Source organism: Parasteatoda tepidariorum, chromosome 11 (assembly GCF_982258835.1).
Source record: "Parasteatoda tepidariorum strain Cologne lab strain chromosome 11, Ptep-v5.0, whole genome shotgun sequence".
Taxonomy (NCBI): Eukaryota; Metazoa; Arthropoda; class Arachnida; order Araneae; family Theridiidae; genus Parasteatoda; species Parasteatoda tepidariorum.
The window spans coordinates 60,055,945-60,074,299 of record NC_141765.1 but is presented as its reverse complement, the minus strand read 5'-3'; the positions used below and the strand labels follow the sequence as shown (position 1 = coordinate 60,074,299).

At 27.0% G+C, this 18,355-nt stretch overlaps 1 protein-coding gene across 1 annotated transcript; it reads left to right on the top strand.

Moving 5' to 3' along the window:
- The first annotated feature begins 1,371 nt into the window (after positions 1-1,371).
- On the top strand, positions 1,372-10,111 carry LOC107457155 (uncharacterized). The gene is made up of 3 exons (XM_016075236.4): positions 1,372-2,011; positions 7,321-7,358; positions 8,496-10,111. Exons 1-3 carry the CDS (start codon positions 1,721-1,723, stop codon positions 8,695-8,697), a joined length of 531 nt encoding a protein of 176 aa, XP_015930722.1. The 5' UTR covers positions 1,372-1,720; the 3' UTR covers positions 8,698-10,111.
- The last annotated feature ends 8,244 nt before the right edge of the window (positions 10,112-18,355 follow it).

Sequence of the window (18,355 nt, the reverse complement as noted above, 5' to 3'; positions counted from 1 at the left end):
TTCGGTGTTCTACTCTGAACCGTGTCTCTACGAACAGTCTTCTGCAGGACTGTTATTTTAATTAGATTTATTTTAAATATTTCTTTCTGGGAATTTAACTTGAAAAAATTTGAAATCTCAAATTGGCGATAGCAACGCTCGAATGCGCCATCTGGGGAGAGACCAGTTTCAAGCCTTTGGCTCTTCTTCCTTCCCTCTCCTTCTCTTTTCAGTTGTAAAGGAATGTACTACGATATTTTCCCATTCCTTAATATTTTTCCTTTTTATTTAATAAAAATATTTCTTAAAATTACCGTGATGCTTTTCTTTAGAACTATGTTTAATGTAGTTTTCAGTTCCATATAGTTTTCCAACTTAAAAGATTTTAATCTATATGAAAATCAAGAGAGAAACTAACGTACTTCCTTCCTCTATGACTCTCCAACTGGGAAAAGCATGTAAAGTATTGCCATAGGTAGAGAGTTTTGCTCTACGCCACCTGCAGCTCATTTCGATTGCCAACCGATTATACCGAAGCAGCGGTGTCATCCTCTCTGCAGAGGATCAAAATTGTGACGGCATGTCTTCGGATCATCCTCAGGGATGTTTCCCAGACCGTCGCCAATACCCCAAATGTGCAGCTCTAGTGCGTTGTAAATGAACTACAACAACGATTGCCAATAATAATAAAATACAACTACGATTTTTTCAAACTTAGAGAATATTCCTGCTGAATATGATTTAATCGCTCTAGTTTAAATGCACCAATTAAATTCTCATTGCAGAGTTGGAAAATGCTTTGGTTTAAAATGTTAAAGGGGATTAACGAGGAACTATTTCGGGCTCCGATCATTATCGAGAGGAAAAATTGTCCGTGGTAATTTTTCCTGGGAAAATATATTCTAATAATCATGTTTTAATATTCCCTCGAGGCCTATCAGAGGGGCTGGAATCGCATGCAGTGAAAATGTCCATTCAAGGTATAATTGAAGGGTCATTGTTATCAGTGACAATGACCTTTCAATTAAATTATACCTTGAATGGCCATTTTCACGATTCGCACATTTCCGATTATCTAATAGAAAAATATTTTCACCAATCAGGTTATCATTCTTCTTCGAATGTAATCGGAAATGTGGGAACTGCACTTATTGAGAATGGCTTTTGAGCTTACCAGTTGTCCGAACGCTTAAGCTTTTCTCAACCAGAGGAAATTTCGCCAATCAAACTGTCCTTATTTCCCGAACGCGTGTATAGTTGCGTAAATCAGAACTAGTGAGAATGGCTCTGAAGTAAAAAACGAATATATGAAGGCTCGAATCTTTGAATTTGATTTGTAGAATAACATTCCACGCTATAACGGAAATCCCATCCTGACCTACATTTCGATACAAACATTTTGGCAACATTATGTCCATAGCATCCGTAATCGTCGCGTATTTTGTTTTGTTTTCTTTTTTCTGTTGCGAAATTCGAAAGATGATCCGTTTATTTACCATTAAGGACACATTTTTGTCTACTTTTGTCTGTTAAAAAAATTATTCTGAAATTTTTCTGCCAATTAATTAGTTACAATACATTAATTACTTATACTTATTGCTGACTAATGCGCAATAAAAAGTATATTTTGAATTTGGCCCGAGGATGACACTCGTAACTCAGTGACCGTATATTTGAATCATCAATACTATGAATCTCAAAGCTTGATGCATATTTGTCGTTACCTGGTGCATCTGCGGTAATGGAGGCAAGAAGTAGACGAAATTTAGAAGATGAAAATGACAGTGTTGTGATTTGTAGTAGTGCATCGTATTGTTATTTTACTCTTTCAATACTATTATTTTCAGTTGGAACTGTCATTACCATATTAGCGCTTGATGAACACGAGGGAGTATTTTCAAATTTAACTCATATGTGGCTCGTTGGACCACTTTTTATCAGCTCTGGTCTTATGGTGGCTGTCAAAACTATTATGTATTTGAGAAAAGAAACTATGATTATGTTCATTACAAGACAGAGAACTTTACTCAGAGTAAGTTTATTTTTAAAATTAATCTCTATAGAAATTTACTCTTTTGTTCTGTTTTAATTTTATATAAGGGGAGACGTACATAAATGATGTTACTTTTTTTCAATATTTTTAAACCTCCTTTCTCTTTGTTAGAATTTGTCAAACTTCACTTTTAACCCCTGCTCTTCAACAAGTCAAATGCTTGAAAATCGAAAATAAAGCACTGCATTATAGATATTTAAAATTTTATTATTAAGTTCATACTAGTGCGAGAAATAAGTTTTTATTACAATTAGCATTAAAACCAGAAATGCTTTTAAGATACTTCTTTTCAACTTTTTCTTTCTAATAGGGGACATATTTCGCAATACACTACCTGCCCCCCTACTACATTTGGAGCTGGAACAACTGTTAAAACTTCAGTTTCACTAAGTTATATATTTGATCAATTGTAAAATGACCAGAAATAAGAGCTCTCTCATAATTGTTGAACATTTTCTTTATTAGAAGCTGTAGCTCTTGTGAAGCTGTTGTTTTCCGGTTTTCTTAATGTAAGCTGTGGGTGACGCTGTATAAAACCTTTAACCCAGTCAATTCCAGACATTTTATTTTTGTCCCAGCTATTTGGAATTTTAGAGTTGAGACGCTTTGCATAATCACAGGCAAGTTGTCGAACTTGCCTGTGAGTTAGACCATAATTGAGAATTGAACATGTAATTATGTATTCACAAAGCAAGGTTTCTTGATTGGCATCAAAGACTTGTTGACTTGTGTATTTAGAACTGTAGCATTTTGTGTTAGTTGTACATTGTTTGGTTTCATCAACCAAACAATTATTTGACTTTCTTTTTTTTAATTTATAAAATAAAAAAGTCCATTTCAAATAAGTCTGCTGTTGCTCTTAAAGACGCACTATTTCTAACAGCTTCCATTGCTTTTTCAATGTTTTATTCACTAACTTCTGGTTTAGTACACTTATTTTTTTAAATATGTTCACACCATTTTTATAAACTGTAAGAAGGTGAAATAACAGGATTGAGCCTTTTATTAAATATAATGTTACATTATAAGCTTTTCAATTTTTTTGAAATTAAATTATTTTTATTTTAAATAAAATTTTCTTGAATATTTTTATAAAATTTTTAAATAGTTTTTTTATCGACTCGTTTAATGAATTCCTTATTAATAAATTCTATTTTCAACAACAATGCAACTAACTGAATCTTGATTTTAAGCTTTAAAAAAAAATTAATATAGTTGAAAAATTTTATATAAACATGTTTCCTTGAACACATTCACATGTTTTTCAAAGAGTTTAGACTAATGCCTTGCAGAAAAAGTTGAGTATTTTAAATGTAACAACCATAATTAATGGGCTTTTTGCAGACTAATGACTTCTGCAAGATTACTTAACAAAAAAATAATAAGCCCGGGGCACCTTTCAACACTGTTGAAATCTGCCCCTGGTACAGATATTTTGGTTAAAGTATTATCAAGCACTTTAGAAAAAGACTTATTACTAATAAATAATGCAGTTTGAAGCTGAATTAACTAAACTGGTTGATGAATAAATATAAATTACCTTATTAAAAGATTACTGGTAGATAAACAGTTTTAAAATCAAAACTGTCTTTTTACTTTTGGAATGTTAAAACATGTTCCACAGAGTAACACAACAGTGGTAAAAAGAAAGTGATTAAAACTAAATGTCATCAGTTAAGCATAATTAAAGGTTATTGTCTGTCATATTGGCCAATCATTAAACAATATTAGAAGGCAAAAATTCTAGTTGTTGTAAGGTGCCCAAGTTGAAATGTACCCCCCTCTCCTTACAGGGAATTTTTTTTTCTCCAGATTTGAGTGTCAACCCTGATAAAGCACCCATTTGAAATGCCGGATTCAAGTGTCGTATTAATACATATTAAAATATACAGGACTTTCAAAACCATGTGGAAATGCGTATTTCCTAAAAAACAAATGGAAAAATAGTTTGGATTTACAATAAAATTGAAAAAAATGAAGCATGTCAAAAGTTATTCCTATTTTCCAATTCTCGAATCGTTCTAATATCATGTTAAAAAGATTGCGAATTTAAGAAACACATGGAAATCCGACAATAAAGCATTCCAAAGCACGATTGAGTCACTTGGATTAAATGGGCACAAATGAAGAACTTCAAAAATGATAACTAAAGTATGAAATTCAAGCATTACAATAATGTTGTACTGAAGATATTGGTATTTTTAAAGCTGAATCGAAATTTTAATAATTTTTATCGCTATGGATCAGTGATAACCACCGAATAAAAGCAGTAGAAAAACTACATTAATTTAGACTTGGTGTTTAAAAAACATAACTGCGCAATTCCAAATTTCTGATTTTTATTTTCCAAAATAACTTATAATAGTTTATTATTATTATTTTTATGTTCAAGTACGACAGCGGAGCGCACATCAAGAGCTGGCGGGATGCAGGTGTAGAGTATAATTTCTGGATAGTGCGCCCTTCTGCAACGCGGTTTTGTTATTTAGGCCACTGCTAAAGTCAATTTACAAAAATTCTTTGAAAGCTGAGAGACTTGATGATTTGCTCAGAATTTCTATAACTAGCCCCCTCCCAACAGAGTTTGATTGATACTAGGCCTAAATTTGATACATTTTTTTTAGTGGTGAAAGGTAGCGATATACAACATGTAAATATTTAAAAAGTATGTAAATATTTCTATTGTAAATAATGTCTTAATTTTCTGATATTTTTTATATTTTAATGATATGTAGATATTAAGAACAATTGAAGCCTTTTTTATGCAAATATGAGTATTTTTTAAGCAATAGAGGTGGTTCACTTTTATATTTTCTTCATTTTTGTGGGGTTTTGGTCACCAAATAGTTGTTTATGCTAGATTTGGTTAACATTTTGAAAGTTGTTTATAACATTATTGTTATTAGCATGAAAATAGCATCGAGCAAAAGTTTTAGTCTGGCTAATACTTTAGAACTAAAATTACATGCCCTGTATTAGCATATTGTTAAACTTAAAGCTTCACTATATAAAAATAAATGGAAAAAATAATTTAGTTTTTTATTTAATATCAAACCAGTAGTACTAAAACCTATTTCACTTTTACTATTTTATGACAGCCAATTTATTATTTTTATTTCTCTTCATCATTCCATTATTTGTAAATATTTTTTTAATTGAAAAAATAGATATTTCATTAAAATTTGTAATTATTCATTCGATAAATATCTATAAGAAGTTTTTATTTTATAAAATTTGGTTAATTATAATGCTATATATTGTAAATTGCTAAATAATTTTGAAATATGAGTTTTCATATTGAATACAAGCAAAGGAGAAAAATGATGTTTTTTGAAAACATTGTTAAAAAAGTCTTAATGAAATAAACTTTTGAATGGTTTTGAATACTTTTAATTTCGGGCCTAAATACAAAGGAAAATCAATGAAAATATTAAACAAAATTATCTGAAGAAAGCAAAATTTTATTTTTTAAAAGTAAACTTAAGAGAATTTTAATTGAAACATGCATTACACTTTTTCAATCTCAGGAACTCTCTCCTTCATTTCCAAGCATGATTTCATTTGTGGACATCCCCATTATAAAAATAATTTGTGTCCTTTTTTTATATTAGACTGTATGATATATTGTTATAGCATGTGATAAAGTTTTATAGCAATATAACATATTACAAGAGTTGAATAAAAAATTTTATTTCTATTTTACACAGGGTTCGTTGATTTAAATCAGCTTGATTAAAATCACGATTTAAATCATGATTTAAATCAAATGATTTTTTTAAAAAAATCATTGATTTAAATCAACTAATTTTTTTTATCTATATATATTGATTTTAGAAGTCAAAAAACAGTGTTTTAAATTTTTGATACTTTTATTATTTTCTTTTCTTAGTATTAAAATTTAATTTAAATAAATTGCTGCAGTAATTAATTTTAGTTAACGAAATTACTTTCTTGGTCTGTGTTAAATTCCAACACATTTGAAATTACATTTTTAAAAATGTTTTGATTCTTGAGATTGAAAGTACAGATTAAAGTAAACATTTAATGCTGTCTTAATATAGACTTGCATAGCTGTAGAAAGTAATTAATAAACATGAATTTTTTTCAAAAAATAATACAAATAATGTTAATTAAAATTCTACCTTTTGAATGAAAAAGCGTGAATTAAAATCTACATCATATTTTATTAGTGGAAAATGCATATTTCTGAAGCTTCAGGTTCTATTAAAAAAAAATTACCCTAATATGCCAAAAACAGAAAGAAAAAAAAGGGCAGATGAATTCAGATGTTTTTTTCCTAATATAGTGTCATTCTTCCCTTTCAAAGTCTATTTGATGCAGTAGGGTTGGGTTATTAACTGGTATTTTTTTCTCATAATGTGTTTACAGTATCTTTGACATTATCTGATTTTCTATAAAGAAATTTTGTGAAAAAAAATTCCAATGAGTACATAGATTTTCTAATTTTTTTTAAGCTTAACTTATCTATTTTGACATAGAATTAAAAATGAATATTTTAATATAAAAATATATAGATTAAATATTTATTTATTTTTTGATAAAGATGAATGACTACATTTATAAATGCAGTCTGCTACATTTATTTTGTTATTTTAAAAATCAAGAGAAAAAAAAGAGAAATCGCAATTTTAAATTAAAGTTGTGATTTGTTAACTGAAACTTTGTTTTAATAGTTAAAATACAGGGGTCTGTCCAAGCCAAATTTACTACGTTTAACGGTACCTTTACAAATTCAACTTTAGGAAAAATGATAGAATAATCACACGAAATACTTTTTCTTAAAATTTTATTTTTGTGTCTCGTAAGAAACGATAAATCTATATTTTTACTATATTTGTGTTGATTTTTTAATGTAATTTTTTATTTTCACAAAATAGTTACCTCTCAGAAAAACCCAGACACACCCCTGAAGTATTCTTTAAATTCTCTATTTCATCTAGTCTTTAAATTTTAATCATGCATTTGTTTCAAAATGGTTGATTTGCATTCAAAGCCATGTTTTATAATGAAAAATTATTTTAGTTAGAGCTTCTAAAATATTGTTGCAATATAGTTTTAATATTAAGTTAATTTGATTAAACATTTATAATTTTTTTATTCATAAATTAAAGTTCTCACAGTGTATATGAATAAAAATCAAAAAAATCTGATTTAAATCAAAAAAATCCGATTTAAATCAAAAATATCTGATTCTTTTGATTTTTTTTAAAAAAATCAAAAAAATCACGAACCCTGATTTTAAACTTGACTTTGCTTTCTTTTTTTAGGAGTTTCATTATCCAACATTAGAAGCTTCATGTAGCAGGTAAAATAAATTATGTTAGAATTTTTCTTATGTATAAATTGTTCTTTGCCAAAGTTTTATTTATTTTTTTTATCTTTTTAAATTAATTTGTTTTTGATAAATATATAGTATAATATTATTTTTTATGCGCATTTTAAATCTTATAATTTATTTTTATCCTTGAAGATATGTAATCTATAAATATTTAACAATTATTTGGGCAAAGTTTTGTAGTATTTACATTTTTTATTTAGCAAATTGAATATACAAAAAATGCTTTTCGTAAAAAAAATTTCTTGCATTATTTGTATTAAATTTAGCAGTTTTAGAATTAAATACAGATTTTCAAGTCTGATATCAAGATTCTGATTTTGAAGTTAAAAACTAATTTAAATGATCAAAAACTTAGTCGCAAAATCATAATGCATGTGATGTTTTTTTCTTTTTCTTCCTTTTTTTTTTTGTTAAATTAAAAAACATTAATTGTCTAAAAATCAAAAATGGTTTAAAGAAGTATAAATTTTAATGTAACAAAATCATGTAATAATGTAATAAAGGAAACTGTCCTGCAAGTAATTTGTCTTTCAAATTTAACGTTTCAAACTTGTTTATTTATGCAAAGGAAATGTTAAATTAAGGAATTACATTAAAAAACTAAAAAATTTTACATTAAAAAACTAACGCATGCCTAGCACTAAAATTTTTTTTTTTTTAAATTTAATTACATGTTCATGGTATTGCATTTTATTAACTCAACAGTGATTTTGCGCATAGTTGTCCCTTGTTATCATCCTAAATGGTTGTGCACAAAGAAAACCTCACTCTATATTCAATCTACAAACGATCTTGCATGTTGAAAAAGTCTGGTTTTTCTGCACCAAGACACCCACCTATTCAAAATTAGATAGGAGAAAAGTCACCCATAATATCACAGTTTTCTAATTGGAGGGGAGAAGAATTAGCCTGAACTGCAGTTGTAAAAGAAAAAAATAAAGGTTAACATTTGGAAACAGTGAAAATGAAAATTTTTCAAGTTTTAAAATTGAGTGTTCAAATTGTTATTTAAAAAATTCAGTAAATTCTTAAATTTTACTGAATTGACTTTTCAACGAGTATGTTTTTTCCCCTCTGTTCTCATATTATACATTATTTTTTAAGGAGCTGTAATAATCTTACAAGACCTCCATCATATGATACTATCATAGGCAGTGCCCAGCAAACTTCGCAATTAATTTTAGACCATGATATTAACATGAATATTGATAGTGATGGATCAAGTATTGAAAACCCACCTCCAAGTTATGAAGAAGCTGTGCTTCTTATCAATCAAAACTTCACTGTCTTAACTGAACAAAATTAGAATCTCGTTTTGTTGTTACTAAAATTTTTGTTGTTGTTTGGATATATATTCTAGAATGCATTATTTATAGTATTTTTTTGCTTTTGTTATTTAAAATGAAATTTTTATTTTATACACATACACAGAATTTTTATTTTATACACTGAACTTGCTTATTAGGGAAATTGTTAGATAGAACGAAAATATATGGATTACATGTTTAATTGTTTTTAATTTGGTATCAAAATTGCAAATTCAAAACGCATTTGAAGTGATGAATTGTTAAAGGTTTCAGAACATCTTTGGACACATTGAGATTTCTTTGTAAAAATCTTATTTTAGCATTATTTGACTGCATAGTATGTATTTATTTTGTCAACATTCTATAAATTTAATAGATCTCAGTGGGTGAAGGTACTAAGTAACAATCTTTATGTTTTCGAAGTGTAAAAAAGTTCCATGTATATTTGAAAATGAATTAGTTTGATGAGAAACCCTGGAAAACCCTTTGGCAGCTAGTTATTTAAATACCAAGAGTAAACGCTATACAGCTAACAGTTTAAATGAGTGTTAGAGATTTGTGAATTTTTGCCAATTTAAAGCTTATGGACAAGAGATAAAGGCAAAGCATAATTTTTATTTTCCTTTTACCAGTGTATAAACTTCAAAGCTATTTCTAACTCAGATAAAATAAAAAGCTTTCTGCAAACAAAATCTTAGTTAAAAAACTTTCTGCAAGCAATTGATGAACTCTTGTAACTAGTTTTATTCCCTTTGTCATCACCTCATTTTGATGAAATTTGTTTTATAATCAAATTTTTTTTTTTGAAAAAATCTTTTAATTTTTATAAAACTTTATATTGATTCATACCGCATTGATGATTTTGATAAAATAAGAAAATAAAAAGTTTGAAATAGAAATTTAAAAATTTTATGTGCCAAGATACTTTTCAAATAATTGAAAAAATACCTGAAATTTCAGCTAGAAAAATTTGTATGTAGAAAGCATTTTTACACTGAATGTTATCAATGTTTTAATAAAAATATTGTTTCGAGATTTTATTTATCTATTTAAATGTGTGATTATGAATCTCAATGTTTGATTTTAAAATTGCGTGAATACGAATCTCGACGCTTGGTGTTAAAAATGCGGGAATACGAATTTCGATGTATAATATGTTAGTCGCTTGAAAACTAATTATAATAATGACTTTTAAATAACAATAATATGAAACGCGATATTGTCATAGAATCCTGGAAATACAAAACATGCTGTACAATCTTAGATCACGTTAATACGAATTGCGAAGTTTAGAAGAAAATTCTTATATCAATTTCTGCCAAACTGACCTACCTGCGCGTTAAGATAAGGAAATTTTGACCCCCTTTTTTTCTTTTTAAGTAAAACCGGAAAAAAATTTCCCCGGTCGTTAAATATTTTTTTCAAACAGGGTTTGCGTGTTCATTTATATTATGCATATCTGGCTATTTATTCAATGCACTAAAATAGAACTTGGAACCTTTATCCACTTAGGTTATTATTTTTTTTTACAAATTGAATCACACTGTTGCAAAACTTTTTATGTCCCATCCAGACTAATTTTGCCTGAAGTAAAATAGAATACCACTGAAATGATCTTATACCTGCCTTCATTCATCAATTGGTTCTCAATAGCAACAAGAGTGAATATTAAAATAAAATAGAAAAATAGGAATGGGTGCCAGTAGTAACTGAACAATGTAAACAATTCACACTCTCCAAAGGACAGCATATCTAGTCCAGCCTCACAGCTTAGATAATTTTATAACTTCTGTTACTGACCTTATGTTCTGCCCTTTTTTTTACGGAAAATAAAATTGGCTTCTGTTGTAGAAGTTATTTTCGATTAAAATTTATTTAAAAATAAGTTCTGTATCTCTTGAAGTAAACAAAAGCTATTGAGTTTTGCAACTGGGCAACCAACTGCTTACTATACTTCCTGTAGTTTAAGAAATATTTACATATTCATGTTTAAATTATTTTTAAAAGTAAATTCTGTTAAAATGTGGATTAAAAGTGTTTACCTACTTCAAATGGTTATCTTTTTGCATTATTTACACCTTGTGTGCTTTATGTATCTGGGAAAATTTGTACGGAATTTTCCAGGTTTTGTGCACTTTTCCATTGAATAATATAGGAAAGACTTCTTTGTTTTGCTCTACAGAAAAGCAAGCAGGTTGAAGTTTGAAAAAGCTGCAACTAATGTATAAATGGTTAAAGGGAAAGTCTGTGACTGCATGTGACTGATTCAATATTTTAATTTTAGATAAATTTTTTGGACAATGCGATCTAAATTTTTTAACATCAATACCTAAAAAATCTGTGAATTGGTTTTAATTTTTTTCTTTTTACTATGCAATCAAATTAATTTAAATGTACTATTCTAAATTTCGTCAGCTATATCAAAACTAATTATCCCTTTAAAATTCATTTGTAATAAAAAGTAAGATGGGCTATATGTGTTTTCTTAAAAATATGCATATTAAATCAAGAAATTTTTGACAGAATTATACAATAAAATTAATCCTTAAGCAATATTTAGAGGGTGATTTAAATTCACTAGCTTTGAAAATATTTTCAGAATAATTTTTTGAGAACCAGCATGTTTTTCATTGTGTCTATAAGACTGTATTTGAATCTCTTTCTTTTTTTTCTCCCTTCAGTATGATTCGCTAAAAATTAACTAGGAAGAGAATAACCTCAAACATCATGATTTTGTGCTAAATATTCTTGTTTTTCTTCTTTTTTCTCCCTTTTTCTTATCATATCACATATATTGCATTTCTAAATAGCATCATACTTGGTATTGTTTGATTCATCCCCTTAAATGAAAATTAGCATTTATTTTATATGTTATACTCAAGATATGTATTATTTTTATTAGGGATGTAACGATTATTCGGCAACTATTCAGTATTCGGCCCTTTTGCTGAATGATCGGTTGGCTGAATGTTTGGCTAAATATTCGGCCAAGTATTTTATTTTTTGAAAAATATGTTTCAACAAGCTTTTTTTATTGGAATTTGAGTAGATTTAATAAAAAATAATCTAAAATCCTATTTTTTACTATACATCATTAGAAATTGTTTTTACACATATTTGTTAAGCTCTAAAAATTCTGGGAGGCAAATTGAAAGTCGATATTTAATACTAAATCACGAGTTTTATACTTTTGATTTTTTAAAGATTATTTTCAGGCAAGTCAATTTTGTCGTTTTTTCAACACTTTTTGTATTTTGAGGGTTAATAACGTTTTTTTTTTTTAATTTCATTTTTTCTATTTTTATTATTGTGTGACATTTTAACGGAGCATCTCTAATAGACTTAATTCTATTACCGTCACTTTTTTCCTCTATAATACGACAGATAAACGGTAACACAAAAAACTAATTTTCGACGCTAAATTATATTTTAAGAATGATCTTTTTCTGTTTCTCTTTTGCTTTTTTTCAACGTTTTTATTATGACGTTTTTTTATAAGCGTTTCTAATTAACGTTATTATTTTACTGTCACTTTTTTCTAGAAATAGGTCAAATTAAAAAAAATGTTAAATTTAGATTTTTAGCATTAAATTTTTTGTTTAAAAATTAAGAACAATATTTCTTTTGGTTTCTGTCTAGCTTTTTCTTTTTTAAAAAACTTTTGTTTTTATCAAAGTTTTTATTATGATGTGGCAATTGAGAGGATTTCTATTAAACTTTATTCTTTCTTGAAAATACAGTAATTGGAAAATGGAGATGTTTAGCTTTAAAAACTTCTTTTGAAAATTGAGATGGATTTTTATTTTTTCTGTTTCGCTTTTGCATATAATCTTTTGTTTTTATAAATGTTTTTATGATAGCGTGGCATTTTTAAAAGAGGTTCTGATGTTAGGGAACTATAATTTTGTTAATGTTTTATGAATACTTTTTTTTCCCGGAAATTATTATTTTTAGCATTAAAGTTTCGATTTTTGAATAGTTTTTCCTTTTTCTCTTTTTTCAACTTAACTTTAGTTTTTTTTATACAGCTATTTTGCAGTTTTTATTTTTTTTTAGATTTTTCCTAAATATTTCTAATGGATAACTATTATAGATGTTTTCCCTTTACCCCATGCCAATAATATAGCTAAGTTTTAATTAATTTTCAATTATGATTAAAAAAATAATATTTATGAATGATTTTTAAAAAAAAAAATTTGCTAATCGATGGCCAAATATTCGCTATTCGGCCAATATTTTTGGCCGAATATTCAGCTAAATCACTGCTGCTTGTCTAATTTTTATAATCATTTACTAATTAGGTACTTGATTAGAGTTGCATTTCATTGTGTTTTATTTTTACTTTAAGAATATTTAGATGAAACATTACTAAGCTGCTGGACAGTTTCAAATAATTCTGCCATTATATTGTTTTTATCTTTTATGAAATGTTTATAAACTTCTACATACATCCAGAGTTATATACACAAAAAAGTTGTTCCTAAAAACTGTGGTGTTCAACTGATAATTTATCACTTAAGACTGCACAAAAATGATATAAATGCTGTTAAATTTACATTTAGAAAATTTTATCTTTAAATTTTTTATTGGAAATAATGACATCCATATTTTTTAAAGATTCAGTGTCTGAAACATAATGCACATCTTAGTCTCTTTTCTTTATCTTTCTTGCTTTTTTTTAAAAAAAAAAAATCTTTTTGCTTGAATTTTACAATCTAAACTCTTTTTACGCATACATATTTAATTCTAAACATTTTTAAGTATCTTAAACCTTTAAAATGTATGAAATTTTTTACAATAATTTTTTTTTTTTTAAATTAATGATTTTTTTAAGAGAAAGGCTATGTTAATTTTATACATTTGTTGAAAGTTTATAGTTTATGTTTGCTTAGTTGATGCATTGGATAATATCTTTAAATAATACAATTTAACATGATAAATAGCTTCTTTGTAGATAACAAATCAATTAATATTCAATTTAAAATATTAATGTTGACTGTTAGTGTATTTTAAAGTTTGGAGCATTCTGAATCAAAACAGTTATGATGCATTACTTATTGAAGCTTATACTATGAGTAAGTGAAATATATGAGTTTAAATATACCATATGTATAAAAGCATCATGTGACACAATATAAGTGGCATATATTGTGCCACCTGATGAGTTCTATAAAGGAAACATTCTATATTAGTATACATATTATTCAATATTAGTAACATATATATTAATAAATGAAACTATCTTTACAGATGCCTTATGATTAGAATAAGAAGTAAAGCTTTTTATAGACTTTATAATATAGAGGTGAATTATCATAATTTCATTGTTTATACAACTCAAGTAAATACGTTAGTTTCATAGTTATGTATTTAAATGTCATCATCTATCACGTAACAGCCATTTTAATAATATTAACTCAAAATAAATAAATTAGAGTAATTCTTAGAAGAAAACACTTTTCCATGTTTGCATATTTTTATAATTATTTTGGCGTAGTCTCAATTTTAACTGCTTCAGTGTAAGGTGGTCTTACTAAAGAGGTTGTAAATCAGCTTTTTCTAGTTGCTGAAATTCATGAAATTTCATTTGTTTAATGGGGTGAGATATCCAAAGGAAAATTTTTCATCTTATTATAGGTTGGTGTGAACATGATAAAGTAAATGGATAAAGCTGTTCATGATACTGTATTAGTTAAGATCATCTGCTTTTTTTAAAAAAAATTATAATTATCTTTTTAACAAACTTGTATTTGTAAAGCTCATATATTATAAAATAGACTCTGAAAACTACAAGGAATAGAGATCTTTATAGTATTTATATTTAATGTTTCAGATGTTTTATTTCATCGTATTACTTCTTTCTAGAATTGTTTGCTTGTTAATATTAACTGTTAATAAAAAATAATTCATTTTTAAAATATTTATGTTTGGAAATTTTATTTTATATTATCTGTGATACATTTTCTTTGAAATGATATTTTATTGATTATTTATATTTATATTAAAAATGATCCTGCTTTTTTAAAAATTATTATTCAAAATATTTATTTCATTATGTTGTGTGTTATTTTATTCTTGTGTATGTTTGCTTATGTATCATAGTAGTATTATTTGTTAATTCCATGTTTCAAAGCGTTTATTCTTTTGAGTTTCTGCTCACTTTTTTCTGTGTATAAATATTGGAAATTTTTTAGAAATACAATGGCTTCTTATTTAATGTATCTTTGTTTAAGTTAGATCTCTGAACAAGGAGAGCAATTGTATGATTCCTGCCATTTTGTAATAGTAATTGATGTTAAGAACACCAATCAATGCATATCACTTATCACATTATGCAGCTAAATTTCCAGATATTTTTTCATAGTTAATCAAGGACATTAAAAAATGGTGTTTACTTTATTTTTTCCTTACATATTTTAATCTACAGCTGTTGTAATTGTTTCTAAAGGTTGCAATAAATTTTACCAATTCTTTTCTTTTTCATGAGTGGCCTTCAAAGCTATAAAATTAAAGGACTTAAAAAAAACAAAAAAATAATTAGCCTCCTTTGTCTGGAGAATGTTACGAAAAATGTATCCATTGAAACTAATTTAAAATGTCTACCTCTTTTATTCCATAATATGAATGTGCTTAAATGGGTTAAGGGTGCCAATTATCGAGTTGTGATTTCTAGTTTTATAACAAAATGATGTAACATTGATTCAATATTCCTTCATACAGCACTTGTGAAAAATAAGCTTTGTATGGTATGATCACAAAACCAGTTTTAATATTTTTTTGAAACAGTTTGGAAATATTTTTAACACATGTGCAATTAGTCTATTTTTTTTCATCAAAAAATTTTTTTTTTCAAACGCTCCTTTGAATTTACCCTTTTGAATTAACTTAATTATCTTCGTCAGATTTATCTCAGGCTTTTAATTAAATTTTTATTTTGTGTCAATAATTACTACCTAATGCAGACTTTAGTTAGTAAAGTCTAGAAGTGTTGTCACTTGAGAGTCTGCAATTAGAAGAGACAGCTATATACTCCTATGAGATATAAATATTTAAATTAATTAATATAGTCTTTTTTTAATTAACTTTTTTTTCTATTAAAAGCCATCTACAAAAAAATGTTTGTTAGAATATAAAGTATGTGACAAATTTAAAGTGTGTGATTTATTTATTTATAATATTTTTTCATAACGGCAGGCACTGAACTTTCGTTCTTCGCGTTAGAAGATGCAGGAAGTGTTGCTCATTTATCGTTACCCAGTGGGCACCTGTGAACCAAAGTCACACTGCCACAAATACCCGTTCATAGGGTGGGCCACATTCGTACATCAGAAGACAACACAGAGAGAGAGAGAAACATCCATGCCCAGAGCGGGATTCGAACCCGTAGCCATTGGCTTTGCAGTCAGGCATGCTAACCACTCAGCCACCGTGTGTGATTTATTTAAACGTGATAAGTACAGACCACAAAAGAAAATGGTTCTGCTTAAAATTAATCTCATGCTGGTATCGAATTACAATGCTAGAAAGTTGCAAGCAAAACTACTAAGATAGTGTCTTATAGAAATATTAGAAAACTACCTAAGGTAGTCAGCAATTGATGCATTTATAATGAACATATATATATATTGCTTGCATTGATAATACTAATTTTTTTCTCCAATTTACGAATGAATTTAGAATACTGTGTTGGCCAAAAAAGTAAAGACGTTCCGGGCACCCAGTCATATTTTTCATTGCCTGGATCCGGTTAAAGAATTTTACTACCAGGTACAAAGATTCAGCAAATTTTACCAGGCATCTAGTGTCAGATAACACTTCATTAATGTTTGACACAATCACATAAACCTAAAACTATTCATAAAATGATGCTATAAGTTTTTATTATTTGGATTAGTAGGCTTACCATTTTATCGAAGTATAATAGACGTTAGTTATTCTGATGCTATTACTAGTTAAAACATTATTAAAGACTAATTTTTTTGTAAATAAAAGCAAATGTTAAAATCAATTCAATTGTTATAAAAATTTATAAATAAATTTTTTGAAGGTAGTATTTAGTTTAAAAACACGAAAAACCTTTCTAGTTTTACATAACTAAACAAAAAACTCATTACAGTTTCAATATAAGTTAATTTTGAAAAGCATGCATGAATAAAATTGACCTTGTTACTGTAAAACTAAATTTTTACTACAAAAAGTGTTTTGTATTTGTTAGCTCAATAAATTCCAATTGCAACCAGTCAGGTTAAAGTTTTTTTTAACATCAGGCTAACTATAGGAGATTTCGTCTTTTTTTTTTTCAGTATTGTGCAAGTATTGTAGTTTCACAGAAGTTTTTTTGTGAAAGTAAATTTGCTTATTGCTTGACATAGGATATACTTATTTTTTTTATGGAATCTTATAAAGCAAAAAATTTTCTTGCAAAAACTTTATTTAGAGATTTAATTTCTTAAAAAAATAATTAAGAACTCTTTTTTTCCCTTTTTGTATAGGCGAGCAATAAATTTCCTTAAAATATCTAATTGTTCAATAGACAATTATAGCGATTTTTAGATTCTTTTGCATAAATGTTATAACATCTGGCCACATAATAAATCTAAAATTTACCAGGTGCCCAGAATAGGCAAGGTAAAAGATTCAATTTCACTGGGTATTCGGACCCAGCAACATTTTAGGACTCGGTACTTCTCTACTAAAACGTAATCTTTAATTGACATGCAACTTTGATTGATAATTGATATTAAGATTAAAGAGAAAAAATATTTTGATATGTTTTAGTCAAGTATAGTGATTGCAAGTCATTTCTTTTTCTAAAGCTCTTAAAATGTTTTAATCAAATATCAAGAAACAATTCAAAATTAAAGAATTTCTTTATTAAATTTACTTTTAGAAGAACAATTTAAAAATAAATAACTTTTTAACAAATGATTGAAACATGATTTTATACATCATGATATTGTAAAAGTTAGTGTGTGACTCGTGTAACAGGTTATCTGTCATTGCTCTACTATTTCTTAGTTTGCTGATGTAGTTTAGAGGTAATTTTAATAGGCATTATAATATATCACATACTATTGTATTAAACTGATACATTTGAAAGTTACCCTTAAAATGATAGTAACAAATAAATTTGTAATAATGCTGGCTAAGAATTTATTGTTAAAGCATTTGATGTTTTGCAGCATTTATATAAACATATTGTTTCTTCCTGTATTTTTGTAGAATTTAGATGCATTTTAAAAGAGTTCTATATTTATGAAAAAACAATAAATGAGTTTAAAATTGCAGTTGTAAAACTCCTATTACGAAAATAATTCTATATTATTTTCAGAAATGTTGAGCTTTTTAAAAATAAATGTTTATTTTAACTGTTTGTCTACGTGTTATTTAAAATATTCAAAATATTGAATTTACTACTTTTCAGTAAATACCTGCTTTTTTATGTGATATAAATGCAGAAAAAAACTTTCTTTTCCTTCAAATTTAGGTATTGTTCATAAAACAATAAATTAAAAATATTTTTTTATTCATAGGTGATATAGAGCTAATTACATAAATTTGTATAATTTGGTAAACTTGGGTAACTTGATTTGCGACCAGTCACTTAAAAGTTTGTCCTACATTTTTTAATAAAAATAAATTCTTTACTTGTTTTGC

What these genes read in the sequence shown, in the direction of transcription:
- LOC107457155 (XM_016075236.4), top strand. Translation starts at nt 1,721, where the DNA reads ATGGAGGCAAGAAGTAGACGAAATTTAGAAGATGAAAATGACAGTGTT. An exon ending in GACAGAGAACTTTACTCAGA is followed by an intron (nt 2,012 to 7,320) that starts GTAAGTTTATTT and finishes TTCTTTTTTTAG; the next exon opens with GAGTTTCATTATCCAACATT. An exon ending in TTAGAAGCTTCATGTAGCAG is followed by an intron (nt 7,359 to 8,495) that starts GTAAAATAAATT and finishes TTATTTTTTAAG; the next exon opens with GAGCTGTAATAATCTTACAA.